Source organism: Balaenoptera acutorostrata, chromosome 16 (assembly GCF_949987535.1).
Source record: "Balaenoptera acutorostrata chromosome 16, mBalAcu1.1, whole genome shotgun sequence".
NCBI lineage: Eukaryota > Metazoa > Chordata > Mammalia > Artiodactyla > Balaenopteridae > Balaenoptera > Balaenoptera acutorostrata.
The window spans coordinates 50,512,904-50,535,878 of record NC_080079.1 but is presented as its reverse complement, the minus strand read 5'-3'; the positions used below and the strand labels follow the sequence as shown (position 1 = coordinate 50,535,878).

The 22,975-nt window shown below is 38.9% G+C and overlaps 2 protein-coding genes across 8 annotated transcripts in view; one reads left to right on the top strand and one right to left on the bottom strand.

Annotated features, from left to right (window-relative positions):
* Positions 1–12,858, bottom strand: part of GLUD1 (glutamate dehydrogenase 1) — a 39,115-nt gene extending 26,257 nt beyond the window's left edge. The window contains exon 1 of the mRNA XM_057530493.1: positions 12,228–12,858. Coding sequence (XP_057386476.1) covers positions 12,228–12,681 — 454 coding nt within the window. The 5' untranslated portion in view covers positions 12,682–12,858. The remainder of the gene's footprint in view (positions 1–12,227) is intronic.
* SHLD2 (shieldin complex subunit 2) overlaps positions 1–22,975 on the top strand; it is a 165,824-nt gene that overhangs the window by 56,201 nt on the left and 86,648 nt on the right. Inside the window, exons 1-2 of one of the 7 annotated variants that reach the window (XM_028164603.2) lie at positions 12,989–13,044; positions 14,105–14,154. The exons of 3 other annotated variants lie outside the window; for them this stretch is intronic. The gene's annotated coding sequence lies outside the window, so the exon portion shown is untranslated. Of the gene's footprint in view, positions 1–12,988; positions 13,045–14,104; positions 14,155–22,975 lie in introns of those variants that run through there. 3 more of the 7 variants (XM_057530490.1, XM_007174553.3, XM_028164604.2) reach the window with 3 other exon arrangements.

Below are 22,975 nucleotides of genomic sequence, written 5' to 3'. Positions count from 1 at the left end.
GCAAACGTACCAGGTCCTAAAAACTGTTCCAGAAAAAAAATCCAAAATTTGTAAGTAATATTAAGACCAGGGCTTCCCAGTTGGCGCAGTGGTTGAGAATCTGCCTGTCAATGCAGGGGACACGGGTTCGAGCCCTGGTCTGGGAAGATCCAACAGGCCGCAGAGCAACTAGGCCCGTGAGCCACAATTGCTGAGCCTGCGCGTCTGGAGCCTGTTCTCCGCAACAAGAGAGGCCGCGATAGTGAGAGGCCCGTGCACCGCGATGAAGAGTGGCCCCCACTTGCCGCAACTAGAGAAAGCCCTCGCACAGAAACAAAGACCCAACACAGCCATAAATAAATAAATAAATAAATATAAATAAATAAATAAAATTAAAAAAAAAATTAATACCAAACACTGGTTTCAACAAAAATTGCTTAATTAAAAAAATTTTAAATTGAAGTATTCAGGTATACAACATAGTGATTCACTACTTTTATAGATTATGCTCCATTTAAAGTTATTACAGGGACTTCCCTGGTGGTGCAGTGGTTAAGAATCCTCCTGCCAATGCAGGGGACAAGGGTTTGAGCCCTGGTCTGGGAAGATCCCACATGCCGCGGAGCAACTAAGCCTGTGCGCCACAACTACTAAGCCTGCGCTCTAGAGCCTGAGAGCTACAACTACTGAGTCCGTATTCCACAACTACTGAAGCCTGCACACCTAGAGCCCGTGCCCTGCAAGAAGAGAAGCCACCGCAGTGAGAAAGCACCGCAACAATAGGTAGCCCCCGCTCGCCGCAACTAGAGAAAGCCCGTGCACAGCAACAAAGACCCAATGCAGCCAAAAAACAAAAAGTTATTATAAAATATTGGCTATATTCCCTGTGCTGTACAATATATCCTTGTAGCTTATTTTATACACAGTAGTTTGTACCTCTTAATCCCCTACCCCTATCTGTTTTGTTTTGTGAAATTCACCCATTTATTTATTTATTGAAATTTATTTTATTTTTTAAAAATTAATTAATTTATTTATTGAAACCGTGTCCCCTGCATTGGCAGACGGATTCTTAACCACTGCGCCACCAGGTAAGTCCTGTTTTGAGATTTTGATAGGGATTGCATAAAACCTGTTGATTGCTTTGAGTAGTACAGACATTTTAATATTATGAATTCTTCCTCTCTATGAACACAGGATATTTTCCCATTTCTTTGTATCTTCAATTTCCTTCAATAATGTCTTTAAGTTTTCAGAGTACAGGTCTTTTATCTCCTTGGTTAAGTTAAAAAATTGTTTAAATACTAAAATGTGTTTATACAAATTGTCACTTAGTGAATAGGCATTACTTAGGCATATTATTTAGTGGAAACTATGCTAGGCCAGGGATCTGGGTCGGGTGCAGTGCCCAGCATTTCCTAACTAAGTGAACTCACCCCAATAGCAACTGCTGTGGGCATCTGCACTTGCTCACCTGGGGAGGTGCAAACAATGCTCTTAGGCTTCATGCCAGAATTGCTTGGGATGATGTGTTTGAGGCAGCTGGCACAGTGTCCGCATGTGGTTGATACTTCAATCTCAACTATTTTCACTGCTGTTATAAGTATTGCAAAGTAGTGGCAAATAACAAAGAAATGTAGTTTTTAAAAAGCCTAAATGGATAGGATTTTAAAACAAGCAGCTCAATAACCTTTGATTTTATTACTTCTCAAGACAAATTCATGGAGGTGGTAAAATAGTGCTCTATTAAGAATCAGCATTTTTCCTATTACAGTTGAAGCACTTTTTTCATTGTGCTTTTAGAGTCTATGGAAATAGTCACTAAGTTACATTAATTTTCCTTGCTTTCTTAAATGGGGGAAAAGTTACTTTCCCTTACCCAGTGCTTATAACTAATGCATTCAGTGGGAAACGAAAAACAGCTTGAAATACTAACATTCATAAATCAGACAGCAATCCTAATGTTCTAGACTTAAATGCTCATTAGAAACCAGGCCACTCCTTCTACAAAACAGTGTAAACAAAATCTATTTTATTGCAGAAGTCCTGGAATGATATGAGTCAGAAACTGCATGTAACAAAAAACATGTTTCCACTGGATGGCACCCAGGAATTCCTGTTTGTAAAGTGAAATTTTCTTTCCTAGCCACACCCATTTAGAGAGCTCAACTGCAAGACACTGAAGAGTAGTAGTTACATAAATCACCTCACTCCACAGGCATTTTCTGCAGGCTAGGAACCAATGAAGACTTCTAGTGAATTGAGGCAAGGGACCACTATAAGGAAAGTAGTGGAGTCAGGGAATAAGCCCTGGGGAACTGATAAGGGTGAGAGACCTAGAAATGAATGCAGGGGATGCCTGGGCTAAAGAAGACATATGCTTTCAATTTTAACTTTCTAATTAGTGACACGTGAATGTTTTTACGTGTGGAATTTGGCAGATATACTAGTACAGACTCCAGTAATACAGGAATTACCCATACCCAAGGGAAGGCTAGTTACTCTTCTTCCTCTGGGATTGGAAACCAAAGATAATTACTAAAAATATACTGCCCCCTGAAAATTCTTTACCACATTCTAATGAATGCTAAGAAAATGACTGCAAAAAAGACAATATTCTCCAATAAATTTGTAAATTCAGTGGATTAGGAGATATTAGCACAATTGGTGTACATGAAGGAAAAAATGTGACATATACTTTGAAGTTCTGAAAGAAGGGGAAAACCTAGCATTTTTGAATGCCTACTGTATATCAAGAATAGTAAATATGAAGACAAAGTCGTTCAGTAAAGCCAGATACCCACATGCATAAAAGAAAACCAAAAAAACTTAAAACATTTTAAACCAAAATGAAGCAAGAAGGACCTTATTTGCAGTATGAATATTCTCACTTTTTATAAAACCAAGCCTTTCTTTCCCTCTTTTCTGTGGCACAGAAGGCTAAAGGTAAGCAAGACCAACAGGGATCGGATGCGGCACAGGGATAGAAACTAGAAGGAACAAATTTTATTACAGAAATGGAGAACATATATTATAGTTTTTTGGTGTCCTGAAGTCTCAGAGCCTACGCTGACACGAGCATTGCTACTGTTTGGGAAGAGATCAACTGGATCTTTGAACGACAGATGTAATGATGGAGGTAGATGCTTCCAATGGAAAGCACGAGTCCATGGCTGGGTACACTAGAAAGGGAACTGGGTGATTATACAGATGTGGACCACAGGTCTGATGTCATTATAAATAGGGTCTGGTGGGGAGGAATAAATTAGGAGGTTGGTATTAACATTTACACCCTACTCAATACTCTGTAATAACCTATCTGGGAAAGAATCTGAAAAAGAATAGAAATAGGTATATGTATAACTGAATCACTTTGCCGTACACCTGAAACTAACACAACATTGTAAATCAGCTATACTCCAATACAAAATAAAAATTAAAAAAAAAAAAAAAAGAAATGGGGTCTAAAATCAAGGTCCACGGCTGAAAGAGTAATCTGTGCTTTCAGTTCACCAGAGGAAAGAAACACCACCCATGACAATGTTTATTATTTATCAAACTTGGTAAAGTTGGAGGAAAGGTTGGTGATAGAACTTTGAAATCATACCATTGATTCTCCAGAGAAATTAACTTAATATATAGTTATTTTGAGCTAACTAGTAATCAGATGTTTCAAAACAACATTAATGAAATGCAGACCTCTGCAAACTATACACAGCACAAAACATTTCTCAGCCTTTTAACTTAACTCCCAAATATTTTCCTTACTACCCTCAAGAGCTTAAGATTGGTGTACAGTAAGTTTTTCTAGGAGGAAAAAAAAAATCAAAAGCAAAAACTGACTAAGTTGCTATGGTGATAAAGAAAACACACCAGCTGATTACTTTGAAAAAGATGCAGTGAAAACCACAACTGAGTAGCTTGAATTTTTCTCCCTTTTGCTAGCTGACTCAAACCCAAAAACATACAAAAAAGCTCCTAGCGACTAAGTCACCATTGTTTTTTATGATGAATCATTAACTAAACACATTCATGAAAATTCAAATGGGATTTTAAAAGTTACTTGAACCTGGATCTTTTAACAGTGTTTGATTTACTGACCAGAAATTCAATTTCCAACTGTATTGTCTCTTTTCAGAAACTATTTACTCAATAACCAAGAGTTCTACCACGAGCACAGAACCCCAGAAAGGCAAAGAGGACTTATAACTCTTAAAATTCATGCACTAATACACTTGCCATTTACTCATTAGAACCTATTTTCTCACTTAATAATATTCCCTAGCTCGCAATAGAAGAGCATAACTTAATTAAAAATGAGGAGAGGAGGGAAAGCAGCAGTGAGGAACCAGTACCTACCCACCAGCAAGTAATGACCATGTAAAATACTAGAAATCTCACAAAAATTCCTTCAGCTCCAGGAAGGAGCATTTAGTACAGAAACTAAGGATTGCTTGACAGTATCCATGTACCGTTCCGTTTAAGAAGGCAGGGAACAAACACTTTACAGTCTTAACCCATTATCAAAATCTTTATTTTAAGCATTTTGAAAAGACAAAACTAAGCTTTCTGGGAAGCAAATGTTTAGCTGCTGTCGGAAAAACGAAATGAAAAATATATTTCTTCTTTCCATTAAAATTTCAAAATTATGTAATACATACGCATGTTTTCAAAATTCAAATACAGAAAAAGCTGATGTCTCCTGATTACCACTTATGACCCCAGTCCTTAGGGGTGACTATTCTTGGCAACTTAAATGTATATATAACCTTCCAAGTCATTTCCCAGCGTTTATGTACATACATATCTATAGAACATAGAACTGTTTTGTGTTTAAGTATTTAACTTACTGCCCGATGGACAGAGGAAAGAATATGAATTAAAAGGGGGATTCTGTTAATTTTTGTTTTATAGATTCCTTATTCTGATAATAACACTAAACTTATCTTATCATATCTTCATACCAAACAGGTCCTGGAAATGATGTTAGTAAAATTGGTGAATATAAAGTGGATAACACTTAGTAAAAGACAACAATTTGTTATAAAAAGATTCAAAGAGGTAAAGGCTCAAAATTTCAGATATCTAGTTTCCTATCTATTATTTACAAGTCTAGGTGATCTCTGAGAGGGATCTTAAGAGAGGACGAGAAGAATTACAGGGATATGGGAGACAAGGTAGGGACTGGCACCACACTTCTTTTGCAAGGGTAAGATTGAGAAAAACATATGCCTGTATTTCCATTTTTCCTAAGGATCATTTTACACCAGATTTCCTTTATTTTCAAAATTCAATCCTCTTTCCTAGTAACACTTCGTTCCCTGATACCAGTTTTCCTACCAGTGTCTCAGATGAGAGTTAAATCTTTGACTCCCCATTCCATATATTCTACCTGTAGGGGAATCCTGAAGCTAACCAGGAGCCCATCAAGAGCTGCCTCATTAGAACAAAAGGTGCTCTTATCACCCAGGAAATTCCAAGGGATTTAGGAACTCTGTGTAGGATGCTCCTACCATCCCCCATAACTCAGGAAATTACAAGGGTTTCAGGGGCTCTGTGTCAGCAACTGGAGTCAAAGGCCAAATATCAGAACAATGGATACTCCCAGAACCCCTATCACTCAGGAAATTACAAGGATTTTAGGAGCTCTGTGTTAGGAACTGCGGGCAGAGACCACATAAATATTTATTATTCCATAAAACCTTACTTTTCACTATTTACAAACATATTCTGTCCTCATGACCCCAACACACAGTCCCACCTCCTGCCTGAGCTGATGCCACCCCCTCTGCGACACCTCTATCTGAAATGACCTTTCCCCAGTCGAACTCCTAACCAGCCTTCCCTACTTCCAAATCAAGATGGTCTTTCCCGGGCATCTTCCTTGAACTCCTATTGCAGTAACATATTACCCAGTGTGCTTCCAACTGTGTCACTTATTGACTGGTTCCAGGAAAGGAAAATCAACCTTTATAATTTTCATTTGTGTCATCTTTCATATTTTCCTCTAGCCAAGCAGCAATTTAGAAAAATTAGAAGGTCTGACAGACTTTCTCCAAGAACAATCAAGAGAACAGCAATTCATGATAAACAAAGGCTTTTCTTAGTTTTTAGGAAGAAACACCCAGAAGAAAGCCATTTAAAAATTAGTGACCTGAGTAGTAATGAATTTTGACTAACTCTAAAGAATAAACAAAGTACAAAGTGCAAATTGCAAAGCGCTAAAAAAATTATCGCACTGAAGACCCATAAAGATACATGAAATAACACTCTGGTGGAGAAATGAGTTTTTCTGGCCGATATAAACTGTTTAAACACCAAAGCTCTTGCAACCTCTTTCAATGGAAAACTCTCTTTAAAATGTTCCTTCATTGCCTAAGTAATTACAACAAAAGGGACTGGTAAAGACATCACCTGTGAATGCATTTATTTTCTAGCAAGAAGTTAGGTCTTCTAATAGCTATTAACAACTTTCAAATGATCCAAAGTAGTAGGAATCATTGTGTTGATGGCATGACATGATTTTCAATCAGTGCTTACCCCATGATACAGTTTGTAACTTTTTACATGAATAAATCCAGACAATGACTAAGAAGGTGGGTGCTGGAATCTGATGGCTGGAGCCTGAACGCAACCCTACTACTTACTGCTGTGTAACCCTGCGAAGGGAGACCTCACTCTTCAGCCTTAGTATCTGCATCCGAAAATCTGGGTCAACAGTGCATTCATGAGGTTGTTCTGAGGAATCAAAGCAGTGATGCACGAAAAGCTCTTAGCAAAATGCCTCGTGTACACCACGTAAGAGCTCAATAAATGCTATTATTGCTATCCCTTGTTTTGCCAATTGACCTTTGTGAAGGCAGACTCTCCCAGGTACAGCTAGCTGCCTTTTGAAAGGTAACTAAAAATGTCTTGAGCAGCCCTCTCCCAGATTGTCCTCTTGCCCTTCATAAAACCTATCCTGCCTTTATCAGTAGTATTTCATACATTAACACTTCAGTCTTGATAGTGAGTACTTCAATCTGCATTGATTTCTGCCTCTGGAAAGGGGAAAACACTGATTCATCTGGATAGCTAGGTCAGTTTTAGATAATAGCTGTGGACTTAAGACTGTTCACGGTTATCTTGTAGGAAAGGACTGGGAGTAGAGCTGCTTCATTTTATAACTTTCACTATTATTAGAACATTTGAGTCATATGTATGTATTTTAACAGGGGTTTGTTGGGTAGAGCAATTATGGGCCATTTATGAATCAATGTGCTTCATTAAAGTGATATTAAAGGTTTTTTCCTTTATTATTTACATTATAACAACCTAATTATTATTGGTTGTTGGCAAAGCCCTCAGTATCTTTAACATAATTGGATAAGAAACAATTTTCCTAAGCAATCTAAATTATCACCAACAATCTAAACCCAGTTTCTTCCCACTGTATAAGTTATAAAATCTAAGTAATTTCTTAGAAATTTAAACATTGTCAGTTTATCTGGAGTTTGATACATACTACTGGTGTTTGTCCTCCAGTTTTTGATGCCCCAATTCCTGAAAAGTGTCCTTTGCATATTAAGTGAGCAGTAAGTGTTTGTCTTCCTGCATATGGGGTTTTTACTGCCAAAGCAAACTAGCTAGAGGGATTCACACAAAGTGACAGGAAGACTGAAGGACAACCTGGCTTATAGGTCTCCACCATTATCGTAGCTCTTCATTCCCTAGTATTTTCGGGGAGGGCATTTGGCTCCCATGAAATAAGAAGACCTTTATAACAGCAACGCAATTCATATTTAACTAAAAAAGTATTAACAGCAATAACTCAGGGCTAAGGGCTAGAGGGTAGAAGACATAAACTACCTGTGTTCTAACTGAACTTCCAGGTTGAGTTAAATTTACATACAAAGACTACATTTACCTTGTGGCAGCAGACGTAGACACATTCTCACACTCTAAAAATATTAGATAGTGTGAATTTATTCAAAGTTACCCGTTTTGATGGTTGTCAATTCAGCATAGGAGAAGTAAGTAAGAAACGTTTTTTTCCAGTGAAAGCAGAGGATGTCTCATTTTTTTTTTTTTTTTTTTTTTAAATACTGTATAACTTTACTCATAGGTAGCGTTAAGTAAATAAATGAATAAATAAAGAATCCTTAATTCCAACCATGTTGGGAGCACCATAACCCACTGTGGAAACATGTCTTAACTAGTGTTATACATTTTGACTGTAAAAACTATTTTACAAAAATATTAAATGCTTACTCAAGATGTTTAGCTAGATTTGTTCATAAAATCAGTCATCTGTGGTTAATATAACTAAGATAATCTGTAGCAACCCCAAACTTTCAGAGATTGACACACTTTGAATATGTTTCAGCCAAAGTGCTTCTTAGTGGTCTTGAGAGGATGTCTCATTTTAAAACAGTATCAGTACCTTCTAGTGTTTTCTCAAAAAGCACTACCATTTACCACAAACTTAGATCCCAAAGGCTGAGGGGGACTTCAATACTGTACCAACTCCAACCCTTAGCTGGCTGCCCTGCCCCCAACCCCTGTATCCTGCCGCCCAAAGACAAGAACAAAGACCATCTACCTCCTACTGTTTCTTTTTTTGCATTCTGGCTCTTAAAAACAAGTCAATGGGTTAACATAAGGTACACTTTTTTTGGGGGGGGGTGCTGATATTTGCAGTTAAATGAAAGATTTAGGTCAGTGCATCAGGATTCCATCAACTTTATTTAAATGATAATTTTAGAAAGTTCTAAGAGGAAAAATCAGTCACAGGAAATTTGGACTCAACATTTTTAATCTGAAGACCTGAGGGGAGTGGAGGATGGGAGGACAGGAGGGAATAGAAAATAAATTGACTCCTACATCAATGAACTGCTATCATCAATCTCTCTACTTCTCCCCCAATGAGTTAAATAATAAATTTCCTTCTAAAAAGGTATATTAATCTCAGGTCGAACCAGGGCCAATAAAATACAGAGAAGTTATTCTGAAAAAGTTAACAGGAATAATCACTGATAATGTTTTCAAACACGTAAGAACCTTTGAAAGTCTCCTTAAAGCAAATTCCCACAAGGTTCATCTTTGCTGAAAATATTTTTAAGGCCTCCCTTAAAACTTCCTTTCTGAGCATGAAGCACACTCTTTTGCAAATCCTTAACAGATGCAAATCTATTGCCTTCATTTAAATATGGTTATGTGGGAAAAGAGAAGCACAAAAACAGTATGTATTATTAAATATTTACTTATTAAATATTTACTCAGTATAAAGTACACATCAGCCACCCTCAGGTCTTAAAACCACCTGTTTCCCTTACCCATATTATAAATTAGATTGTTGTTTGCTACAACCTTGAGAATTTTATGTCGGAAAACTCAGGTAAAAAGTTGCTCTTGATGAAAGATTAGAAAGCTGAGGGTTGGGAAAAGGATGATGAGGAGCAGACAAGGGTCCCCCCAGCCCAAAGAAGTTGGTCGAGAAGGCAGTTGAGTTAGGATGGGGAGAGAAAAGTGTGCTTAGGAGGGTAAGTTCACATGGCTTATCCAAAGCATTTAAAAAAATCTCAGTCACCTAATATATGCTATATTTCTAAAACTAGAGTGAGACCAAGGAGGTTAACAACTTTCTTGTACTGTTTAATTAGAGGGAAAAAAACCCACTGAAAATAAGTCCCTCTTGGAATATACATTCTCTGCAACAAGATGGGGGTGATAAATGGGTAGGAAAATCCCAGAGTGTCATGAAAGCAAAGCATGGATGTCTACAGTACCCCCATTTTGCTGATCATCTATTTAGTATCCTGTTCATTATCTTTTTTTTTTAATTATTTGTTTATTTATTTATTTATGGCTGTGTTGGGTCTTCGTTTCTGTGCGAGGGCTTTCTCTAGTTGTGGCAAGCAGGGGCCACTCTTCATCGCGGTGCGCGGGCCTCTCACTATCGCGGCCTCTCTTGTTGCGGAGCACAGGCTCCAGACGCGCAGGCTCAGTAGTTGTGGCTCACGGGCCCAGCCGCTCTGCCGCACGTGGGATCCTCCCAGACCAGGGCTCGAACCCGTGTCCCCTGCATTGGCAGGCAGATTCTCAACCACTGCGCCACCAGGGAAGCCCCCTGTTCATTATCTTAAGCACTCCCAAAATATGTTGAAGAGCCTGCATAGCTATCTGATCCTCCCCCATCCTTTTCTCTCCATAAAGTCTTTCAAATTTCTTAAGATAATAAACTTATCACTTTATAGAGGCTGATTTTCTTTCACATTATCTTGTAATGCTTGCTACTATTTATTAGTTGCACTTCCGTTTCTCTGTTAATATGCTGGGATTTAGTAGTGCTTTCACTAGCAAGCCTTCTTGTAAATGGGATAAATATAACAGAGAATTGTATCTTACATTCTAGTAGGAACAAGTGTTACAGTAACAGTGCTTTCTATAGCTGATGCAATTTGTTGCTAGGTTTATTATTATTTTGGTATAAAACTGCTGTGGCAAGAGGAAGAGGACTAACAAACTAGGGCAAACTTTAGTTGCTTTAGTGAGTCTGTGGAGTCGTGACTCATGATAGGAGAGGGTCTGGCATAGAAAGAACAGAATAATATAAAGAACTTCAAGGAAACGAAGTCAGATCCTGCAGAAAAACAAATATACTGGTTTTGCTGCATACCTTTTAAGCAACTGGAAAATACTGCCAACAAGACAGTATATAAACTTGATGTCCATTCTAAAGAAACACTGCAATTTAATATTTGCTAACTTTGCCTCTTCTTCCAACATCTTTGCTTTTCTTGGGAGCTTGAACTTGTATTCTTGGTTTAGAGAATAAGGGAGTGGATAGGAAGAAGGCACTGTGGCGCTGTAGATGGACAGTGTGTATGTTTTACGTATATTGGAGCTGGAAAGGGAAACCAGAGGTCAAAGTGGTTCAAACGTTGGTTTTAGAAGAGGAAACTGAGAGCTAGAGGATAATTAAGCTCTAAAGGTTAAGTCCTAGAAGTGGGTGGGGTCAATGCAAATTTAGCAAGTAGTAGAGGTAAATCATTTACCTTTGCAGTTTGAAGCAACCTTTGTTCCTGGGCTAAGAATGCCAGCAGAGCTCAAATTTTTCTGCTAGAGAGATTTCTAAAAATCATCCTTAGAAGTCAGCTGGTATAACAGAACACTGGACCAGATTTACTGAGACAAAGGGTCTAGACCAACATCCTCTGTGCTTATTAGCCAAGCAACCTCCAGCTAGACTCTACCTCCTCGGGTCCTTTATTCTACATAATTTTTTAACAGAAAAAAATGGTTTTGCCATGTTACTTTTAAGCACTATTAAAGATGCATTGTGCGATTTTAAGGGGGGAAAAGTAGGGGGGGGAGAGCCTTTATTTGCTCAAAGAAAGCAATCTGACTGCAGAAGAAGCCAAATCTACAGACATTCAAAAATTTAAACTACAGGATAACTTGGTGACTATCAAATTTTAACCGACTCATCCCCTTTCTTCAAGCACTTTATCTTTTCCTCAAGCTCAAATCTGGTGCTAGCCTGGACCAGTACACACCCCCAGGGCTATTTCATTCCACTGGCTGGCGGGCCGTCCTGCAGTCTACACCCTTTAGATTTACTGTCAGGATGCCTGGTGTTTGTCAGATGTTACACTGCTCATGTATTACCTTTTTTTGTGTGTGCAACACTAAAGCTGCCAGAGTAGGAAAGTAGTTTAATAAAAGATCGAAGTATAATTAATAAATTCATTTGGTTAGTAAAACTCTGGATTTCAAACCTAAAAGGCAATTCATTTTGTATGTTACTGTATCATCTGTCACTGTTGTACAAAGGGTGAAAAAATCCGAAAACAATTATTTTGTGGTTTGCGTTCGCTTGAGTCATAGAAGCCCACAAAATCTTGTAGAGGCACAATCTGATGGGCCGGTCATTTCCTTTTCTACAAGTGATTTCCGTCAAGACCCACCCTGTTTGTCACAGTCGCTAGGATCAAAAGAGCGGTGCAGAGTCTTCTGCATACAGCATCAACAAGCATAAGCCGGGGATGACGGCTCGCGGGGGAAGGACCAACTACGTGGTGGGGATAGGGCGGAAAATTCACTATCCACCAGAGCCTGACACATCCCAGGCCGGGGCTGGGAGGGAGCGGGGAGCGTGGGAGGAGGACAGTGCCCGCCGGGGCTGAGTCGAGCCGTGACCCGGAGGCAGGAGGCAGGAGGCCGGGCGGGGCAGGGCAGGGCCGTGGGACAGGGCGCGAGGGGCTCACCTCCCTTGCAGGGCGTGCGGTGCTGGCTGTGCTGGGCCCGGTAGCCCTCGATGACCTCCCAGGAGCCGTCGTCGCGCCGGATGGGGAAGGACAAGCTCAGCACATGGTTGCAGGGCTTGATGATCCGCAGGATGCCACGCACCCGGTTCCGCTTCTGCTCCTCGCTCTCCCGGGTCTTGAGATCCTCCACCAGCTTGTCCTCCACGATGCTGGCGCCGCGGTCGAAGAAGCCCTCCACCATCTTGAAGAAGTTGGGGTCGTCCTCGCGGTCGGCCGCCGCCTCGCTGTACTGTCGCCGGCCGGGCGGCGCGAGCCCCGGCTGCGGGGCGGCGGCGGCTGCAGCGGGCTGCCCGCGGGCCCGGCCCAGCAGCGCGGCCGAGTCGGCCGCCGCCGAGCCTAGGGCTGCGGGCCCGACGCGGGACAGCAGCAGCGCTTCACCCAGGCACCGGTACATGGCGGCAGGACGGAGGCCGCGGAGGCAGGCGCTCGCACAGGCCAGGGGACGGACAGAGGGAGGAAAGGCCCGGCGCGGGCTGCCCTTTTAAGCCGCAGCTTCCTGCCTTCCTGGCTGTCCCCTCCCCTCCGGCGCTCGCCGCCTAACGGGAGGACGGACTCTGGGTGCAGTGGGCCAACGTCGCCTGTAAATTGCATGGCAGGGGGCGCGCGCCGCCCAGGGAGCCGGGGCGGCGGCGTGCGCCAGCGGGGGCTCTCGGGGGCGCGCAGGCGCGGGCCGTCCTGGTACGCATGCTCGCAGGGCGAGGGGCGGGGCGAGGGACCCCCGCAAGCTTCCGGGACCTGAGGGGAGCAGGTGCCTCAGGTTTGTGCGCGGCCCGGGCCTCGTTCGGGGAGGGTGTTTTGCCGGGGGAGGGGGCCTTCTTGGGGAAGGGGCCTACCCGCCTCTGGGGGGCGCTGAGAGTCCGGTCTCGGGACCTCGCGCGGGTGAAGGTGGTGCGGTCTGGCGGTGGGCCGAGGGCGAATGAGTCATGGGTGTCCCTCCTTTCCGCCCGCGCGCCCTCGGGCGCGGGGCAGCCATCCTGCCACCCCTGCGCCTGTCTTGGGGCGGCCCGGAGAAGCAGCGTTTGGAGGTCGGGCTAAGAGCTTGGCTTTATCCGCTGGGACTTCGAAGAACTCTCGTCATCGGAGTTGGAGTTTTGAAGTGGCTTGCAGGAAGTGGAAAGGAGAAAGCCTGGGAGCTGGGGAATCCCTTACCTATTGGCTTTCACCACTTTAAGTTTTTAATTTTGTTCCATTCAACCACTCAATGAGGTTGAGATGAAATAGTTGTGTAAATCGTTGTATCTTTCTAAAATTTACTGAGTGTGCTTCCCCATTTCAGAGATACGTTCTTGAAATAGTCTAAAAACAAGGACACTATAGAAATGCAATAATACTCCCGGATATTCTTTCTCAGGAGTATATGTATTAATGGTCCAGAATAGGATTTGTAAACGTTAAAGGACATGAGGGTTTAATTATGTACTTACACATACTTGATGAGAAATGCTAAAGTTATACATTAGATGCTTGTAAAAGTCTAATGACTCAGTTTTTAAGACAAGCTATCAAAGGCCGCATAACCAGCTTTAGCGGTCCCAGTGTACGTTTGTGATTTTAAAATGGCACTTTGTTGACCTGCAAGACGATTTTGCTTCCTGACATTCACTTTATTCATCTGTTAGCATATGGAAGAGAATGTTTTAATTCTCACAGTATTCTGTACAGTATAAGGTGATAACCTAGATCAACTGAATTACATTCATCTATTCAGTGTGCTGTCAAAGCAAAAAAGGTGGAGCTTATCTTATTTTTATCTTTTTTTAGTATTATCTTATTTGCTAGATAAATGATAGTCATTATATTTGTATTGTGTTTTTCAGTGATAACTATTCTCTGGACTGAATCCTGAATTTGTCTTGTTGGTCAAAAGGTACTAAATTTCCTTTTCACTTGATAGTATTATTTTATATTGCAAAAACAACAACAAGCAAAAACAAAGTATCAGAATAAAGTGATTAGAATCAGTAAACGTGGAAATTTTTCCCCTTCAGATTAAATTCTTAGGTATGTTTTGAGGAAAGTGGTTTAAAGGCTTAGTTTTATTGCCCTTGTTTATCTCTTTCTTGATAACTATAGCCTTCAGAAAAATAAATGTTTAACTTTGCTTCTTCCCAGTTTTGTTCACCTGAATTCAAGAAGGTAGAAAGGCTATGGAAGGAGTGAGGAAATTTTAATTGAGAGTCTCCTATGTGTAGGTGTTTTACGAAATATCTCTAAAAGAACCCCTAAAGTAGATTTTTTAGTTTTTAAAATCATTGTTTTAAAATTATTTACAAGTTGTAAAAAAAATTCAAACTGTATAGATTTTTTAAAAAGAGTGAAATCATCCAAACACTGTCCTGACCCCCACCTTCCCATTTAGTAAGTAGTTGGATGTTTCTTTTCATTCTGAAGTAGGTATTATAATTCCTGATTTATCTGGAGGGTGAACTGAGGCTCACAGAGACCAAGCAAATTGTTGATGATCACCTAGATGGTAAATAGCATGCTAAGATTCAAACCGTGTATCTGACTCCAAGTTATGCTATTTCTGTTATTCCAAGAAGTATGTTAAGTATTTGTTGCATTTAGTCTAAAATTATTTACTGTGATGTAAAGTCTAGCGAGTTTCAGCTTTACACTGATGATTGCTTTATAAAATATACAGATATTTTGCAAATTAAAGTTTATTGATAATAATTTTCAGTTCAAAAGGTGGCTAGATTGGGGTTGACATGTATACACTAATATGTATAAAATAGATAACTAATAAGAACCTGCTGTATAAAAAATAAATAAAATAAAAATTAAAAAACAAAACAAAAAAACAAAAGGAGGCTAGAATTTAACTTGAAGGGAATTTTGGTCATTTGATAGCATTCAACAAAGACAACTGGTTTTCTGCCTTTAAGGTTTATGAGTTTTCCTTAGCTGTTTCAAAATTCCAGGTCTTTTCTCTTTGATTCATAGCATGCGTTTGTGCTTTCAAGTGCTTTAAAAAATATTTTAGAATTATTTTAGGATTTAGAAAGACAGCATATAAATGCAGGAACAACATAGTTGTTTTAAAAATAATTTAATTTGGAAAGATAATACATACTTTCTACTTTCTGTCTCTAGATTTGTCTGTTCTGGACATTTTGTTTAACTGGAATCATGCAATCAATATATATGGTTCTTTGTGACTGGCTTCTTTCACTTAGTGTATGTTTTAAAGATTCATCCGTGTTGTAGCATGTATCAATATTTCTTTTCTTTTAATGGCTGAATAGTGTTCATTGTATGGCTATAGCCCTCTTTTTTTAATCTATTCATCTTTGATGGACATTTGGTTATTTCCACTTTTGGGGTATTGTGAATAATGCTGTTATGAACGTTCTTGTACAAGTTTTTGTTGGGATGGATGTTTTCAGTTCTGTTGGTTACGCACTTCGGAGTGGAATTGCTGGGTCTCTGTTTAATCTTTTGAGGAGCTGCCCAGCTGTTCTCCACATAAGCTGGACCATTTTAATTCCTATAGGCAGAGGATTCTAATTTCTTTGTATTCTCCCCAACACTTTTTTTTTTGCAGATTTTTATTGGAGTATAGTTGCTTTACAATGTTGTGTTAGTTTCTGCTGTACAGCAAAGTGAATCAGTCATACGTATACCTACATCCCCTCTTTTTTAGATTTCCTTCCCATTTAGGTCACCACAGAGCATTGAGTAGAGTTCTCTGTGCTATACAGAAGGTTCTCATTAGTTATCTATTTTATACATAGTAGTGTATATATGTCAGTCCCAACCTCCCAGTTCATCCCAGCCCCCCAACACTTGTTATTTTCTGGTGTGAAGGGGTGACTCATTTTGGTTTTGATTTGCATTTCCTTGATGGCTAATGATGTTGAGCATCTTTTTTATGTACTTATTGATGATTTGTATATATTTTTTAAAAAGAAATTCATATCCTTTTTCCACTTTTAAATTGGATTGTCTTTCTATTGTTGACTTGTAAGAGTTCTTTATATATTTTAGATATAAATCCTGTATCAGATATATGATTTGCAAGTGTTTACTTCCATTCTGTGGCTTGTCTTTTCACTTTGTTGATGATGGCCTTTGAAGCACATAAGTTTTTAATTTTGATGAAGTCCAACTTATAAATGTTTTCTTTTGTGGCTTGTGCTTTTGGTGTCATGTCTAAGAAACCACTGTCTAATTGAAGGTCGTGAAGATTTACACCTGTGTTTTCTTCTAAGAGTTTTGTAGTTTTAGTTTTTACATTTCAAGTTGATTTTTTGTGCATGGAGTAAGGAACGAATGCAGTTTCATTCTTTTGCATGTGGATAACCAATTGTTCTAGCACTATTTGTTCAACAAAAGACTATTTCTTCCCCACTGAAGTGTCTTCACACTCTCTTGAAATCAGTTGACCTAGATGTGAGGGTTTATTTCTGCATTCTTTAGTTCTTTTCCGCTCACCCATATGTCTGTCCTTATGCTAGTACCACAGGGTCTTGGTTAGTGCAGCTTTGTAATAAGTTTTGAAATTGGGAAGTGTGAGTCCTCCAACTTTGTTCTTTTTCAAGATTGTTTGGTTCTTCTGAGTCCCTTGAATTTTCATATGAATTTTAGGATCAGGTGGTCTATTTCTGCAAAGAAGCCAGCTGGAATTTTAGTTTTATGTTGAATCTATAGATCAACCTGCTGAGTGGTGCCATTTTAACAATATTACATCTTCTGATTCATGAACATGAGATGTCTTTTCATGTATTTGGGTCTTTTAAAATTTCTCTCAGCCATGTTTTGTCTTTTCAGAATATAAGTTTTGCACTTCTTTTGTTAAATTTATTACTAGGTATTTTATTCTTTTTGATGCTATTATAACTGGAATTGTTTTCTTAACTCCATTTTCAGATTATTCATTGCAAGTATACAGAAATACAGTTGATTATTGTATATTGATCTTTTATGCTTCGACCTTACTGAACTCATTTATTCTGATAATTATTGTAGTGGATTCATTAAGATTTTCTATATACAAGATCATGTCACCTGCAAGTAGAGGTAGTTTTACTTCTTTCTTTCCAATCTGGATGTGTTTTATTTTATTGCCTAATTGCTCCTTACTCTTTTTTACTGTTGTATAGTACTTCATTGTATGGATGTGCCATGATTATTTTTGCTATTCTATCATTGATGGACGTATAGGTTGTTTCCAATATCTTGAAGTTACAGTGGTGCTGCAGTGAATAACCTATTACACAGAATATCAGTTTTCAAACTCTTTCATCTCAGGACGACTTTACCTTAAGAGTGAGTGGTGAATTTGAACTTAGAAAGAATTTAATATCAGAATTTTGTTTTTCTTATAGAGTTGTTTAGTTCATGTTTGACATAAATTTTCCTATCTGGATATTAAAAATGATATAATAAAACCAAATGATATAACAAATCAAATATTTAATTTTTTTAAAAGGGCTTTTAAAACAAGGAACTAAAAATCTTGATTTTTTATTTAAATCAGGTCCCCACTTTATTAATTTTTATTTATTTATTTATTTATATGGCTGCTTTGGGTCTTTGTTGCTGTGCGCGGGCTTTCTCTAGTTGTGGCGAGCGGGGGCTACTCTTCGTTGCGGTGTGCGGGCTTCTCATTGCGGTGGCTTCTCTTGTTGCGGAGCACAGGCTCTAGGTGCACGGGCTTCAGTAGTTGTGGCACGCGGGCTCAGTAGTTGAGACTTGCGGGCTCTAGAGTGTAGGCTCAGTAGTGGTGGCGCATGGGCTTAGTTGCTCCGTGGCATGTGGGATTTTCCTGGACCAGGGCTCGAACCCATGTGTCCTGCGTTGGCAGGCAAATTCTTAACCACTGTGCCACAAGGGAAGTCGCCCCACGTTATTAATTTTAATAGGTTTTAGTTCTCAAGTGCTTGTCAGTACCTCATTAATCAGCCAGATGAGTGTGGGGGAGAGAAGAGTACCCCATAAAGAGGGGAGACCATTTGCAAAGGCCTGAAGATAAATGACACCATGGTTTGAAAATACAGGGTAGCGTATATTTTGGTTAAAAGCAATTTGATCATCATAACAGTTTGGCTTAAACAGCCATTATGAATATCTCCAGTTCTGTTTTTTATTCAAGTATTGGTAATTTTGGTGCATCATGGATTGTTTTTCAAGTCTTTGTTCCGTAGTTTTAAGGATAATTTTTTCTAATCTTTGCTTTTGTGCTTCTGATTGATATTCAGAAAAGTTTGTAATTTTGGATTTTTTTCCCCCTTTAGTGAGTATGTTTTTGTAATAAGCAGAAAAACAGTAAAAGAAACTATATCCAAGAAAAGGATCTGAAATTTTCAGGGTTTGTAGTCTTTTTCCTCTTAAAAAACTTTTTTTTTCTTAATAAATCAAATGTCAGTTATATCTGCTTGGCTAGTTTGGCTAAGTTTTCATTTTGCTGTGTTGCTGAATAATATTCAACAAAGGTTTTATCAACTCTTGCTTAAGGGTTCTTTCCCTGTTACGAGTAAACATGAAAAATCGTAGTAGGTTCTTTATGCCTTTAAGCATAGCATGCAAGAAACAAGTGAGGTCTCTTAAAAATTAACTGTTCTAAGCTAGGATTTTGAACTCACGTGTATGTAATTCATTATGTCTCTGTCTCTCTCTTTTTTTAAATTGATGTTAAGTTTTTTGCTTTCCTTATAGGTAAAAAGGATAGTACATTCAGTTATTCATTATTCAAGATGCCTCACCATTCAGCTCCACTTATTGATCTATGTGGATGACCCTCTATAACAGCAAATCTTTATTCTATCTTTAGCATTTTCTCTCTGGAAATTTTAGATCGGTTGTGATTTCAATATGGAATTAGGGAAAAGAAAGAAAGAAATTATAAGCTAAAAATTGCAACACATTTCTGATGCTGTTAAAAGCAAACATAGCTGAAAAATATACTGGAGAAGCAAAAAGTACCTTCCCATTGGCCATCATGGAGAGATGCAGAAGAAACAGACTTTACTGTGAAGCATAGATGTGTGTATAATTATACTGAGTTTGCTCCTTAGTGAGAGGCAGAAAAGAAAAACATGAATGAAGCAGTAGGGATTAAGGTAGAGACACTGGTAATGTAAGCAGATAAGTTAAGGGGTCCCTGGAGAAAGAGAACCAGGAGTGGTTTTCTTGACATAAGAGAAGCCATTCTGTGATCTAAGCCTGGCCACAATGCTTGCCCTTGAACAAGTCTCAGTAATTATGATCTTAAGGGAACTGAGGGAATGCAGAAACAGAGAAAAGGCAAACAATAGTGCAGTGATAAAGCAGAGTCCTAGTTCCTCCTCAGGGGTATACATAATAATATATCTTTGAGTTCTGCAGGAACTGAAGTCCCATCCAGGTGGAGGATGGAATGATGTTGACCCTCCTGACTTCGAAACACTAAAGCTTGGACTCTGTTGACCTTTGCCCCAATTTGTTTTTGTTTTGTGTTTTTTTGGCCATGCGTTATGCCGAATTCTCCTCTGCTCAAGTGCCTACATGAATATGCAGGCACCCTTACCTTAAAACTTCCCCACTTTTGCTGTTCTGGGAGACACTGCTTTGGGAAAGATCCCAGGTGTTCTCCTTACTTGCTGCAAGTAGTAATAAATCCTTCCTTCTCCTGATCTTTGGCTTGGTTGTGTTTGTTGGCTGGACACCCACCCAGAGGCCAACCCAGTTTTCAAGTAACAGTAATGGCTGGAGTTGGCTAAGTAGCAACAATTTAACTTCCTGATCTGGATAGCATGCAATGAACAGATATTCATTAGCTTTGTTAGTTAGGATGCTTTGGCCCTCAAGTAACAATATCCAAATAAAGATGGCTTAAACTAAAGCCATAAACTAACTAGTAACTATTATCCAACAAGAAGTCCAGAGGCAAGGATATTCATTGTTGGTACAGGGCTTAGTGATCCAGTACTTCAGGGACCTAGGGCTTTTCTCTGTGTTATTTTTAGCAACTTGGTGATATCTTTCCTCATGGTTGCAAGATTGCTACAGTGGTTCCAGGGGTCACATGCAGACACAACCAAGTATTATGTAGAAGAACAGCAGTTTCCTCCCATACATATCTCTTTATTGATGAAAAAAACCTTTTCCAAAGGCCTGCCAGCTTGCTCAGCTCTCTTAGGCCCCAGTAGCTAGGATTGGTTATTTGCCCATGCTCTTGCTGTAAGGGAGGCTAGAAAGAGGACTTTCTGGCACTTTTAGCTTCTGAAGTATAGGCAGGCTCTGCTGGCAGGGGAGAAAGTTGTGAAACTGTTCAATTGGCAGCCAACAGTGTTTACCATATTTGCCATCAAAAATAACATCCTCTCCATGCTATCTTATTGTGATAATACATTTTCTTAGAATACAAGTACAGTTTAAGAGGGGTGAAGCATTCTTAACCATGACACTGGGAATTGTGATGCTTATGGTTTCATGTTCTCTACATTGAGAAATCTGCAGATTCTAGTTCCCTTTGAAACTATCATCATTATGTTTCATGTTCTCCACACTGAGAAATTTGCAGAGTCTAGTTCCCTTTGAGACCTTATATAATGATGATAGTTTTAAGATTATGCCTCCTTTTTTTTGAACAGCTTTTTACCATTGACAGCTTGCGAGGCAATAACTCCATGCTGTGGTGTTTGCTCTGTTGCCACACAAGAAGACAGAACAGAAACCCATCCTCAACTTCTGGGAAAAAAATCTGGCATTTATAATGAAATATCAAGTGCTCAAATGATTTCAACAGATTTTCAGATGAAGCTGCCATCAGTAACTTATTGTCGTTGGTGTAACACATAGGCAAATGGCTTAAATTAAGATGACTAATCTAGCATTTATGTTGAAATTAGAAGTTCTTCTTATCTTTGTCTTAAGGGTGGAAATGACAGCCTCATCACAGTCTCTGTTACAGTAACATACTGTCAGAAACACAGCTTGAGATAAGACTGTTTTGAAGATATATGGGTTAGCTATGTAAAGGTGCCCTTTACATAGTTTTGTCCTCCACAGTGTCTTCATCAACTGTAGAATCTTTATGATTGCATTCTTGTAGGGCCATCTAAAACCAAAGAAACACAAAGGGATTACATCTTAGATTCTAGAAGTTGATATCTGCCAGCCATACACACTGAAAATTCCAGTCAGCTGTTTAAAAAAAAAAGAATGAAGTATCGGTGAAAAGGTGTTAATACAGAAAGAACAAATATCTGGACTTCAAGAACGTGGGGTATTTCTGATGAAAGGTTCAAATTAAAGCAAATATTTATCCTTCATGTGTTTTTTCTAGGTCAGGTATAAAATGAAACTTTTAAATAATAATTATCTGGTATTTTTTATGTCTAATGAATTATAGACTTTGACTATCTTCTGTAATTTCATATTCTTTTCTGCCTTTTTAAAAAATACAATACAAACACCAGAAAAGTGAACCCAACCACATTCAAGAAGCAATCACAATTGGCTTTAAATTAATTAGAAAAAGTTTAAATGGAAAAACTAAAAAAAACAAGCCCTGAGAAGTTCCAATTCCTTGCCTCTTACGGTTTTCATTTATTTTAACATTTACTTAGAGAAAAATGAAAAAGTGTACAAATGAGAATAACAGAAAGACTATCCCTAAGTCCATGATACCTTTTTAACTACAGGTGTTCTTCACTGACCCAGCTCTTGGTGTCTGAACTCAGAAACAGGCTAGATGGGATAGCAAGGGTTGCTTAGATTTTATTCATAACCTATTTCTATAGATTCATGTTGTTTCTAATCTAAATCACAATTTTTTCATATTGGTTCTCAATATGGAACATTTACGTTTTTCTAATTTTTCTCTATAGTTATCAGTGAAAGCAGAAATAATTGGCAAAAAATCAACTATAGGAAATTCCCTGGCAGTCCAGTGGTTAGGACTCAGCACTTCCATTGCAGGCGACCCAGGTTCAATCCTTGGTTAGGAAAATAAGATACTGCAAGCTGCACAGTGCAGACAAAAAAAAAAAAAAATCAATTAGAATTTTTAAAAGTAGGATAACACCTGAAAAATTTGAAATATGAAAGAATAATGCTTAAAAATATATATCTAGGATCATAAAAGCACTCCATGATGTAATTAAGGTAGAATACAGGTATCCCCCACTTTTGGAAAATTCATCTTACTCCACTTCGCTTTTATGAAAGACCTACATTAGTACCGGTTTTCAATACCTAGAAGAAATCTGAAGAGGACTTTCACTTTATGAAAAAAGGTGAAAAGCAAAAATAGCGCTCGGCGTTTGTCTTGAAGGGAGCCAAGCCATTATAGAGACGGTGCACCACCAAGCTCCTTCTCAGGAACCACACTCAGCATGTCAGCATCAAACAGCCATAGCTTTGAACTGTTCCTGTGTGCATCTGTGCTTTATCTCAATTTGTCTTGTGCATCCATTACATAGATGTCTCCTAAGGTAACTGCTTCTTCACTTTACGCCATTTCGGCTTATGAAAGGTTTCAGAGGAATGCTCTACTTTTGCATAGTGGGGGAAAACTGTAATTGGAAAAACAGAAACAAAAACAATGACTAGGTATTTTTGATTTTTCCACTTTTGAAAATTGATTTTTTATTTCGAATAATTTTATTTATAATAATTTTTCTTGAAATAATTTTTCTTTAGAAATAATTTTAGATTTACAGAAGAGCTGTAAAGATACTACAGAGTTCCCTTCAACCATC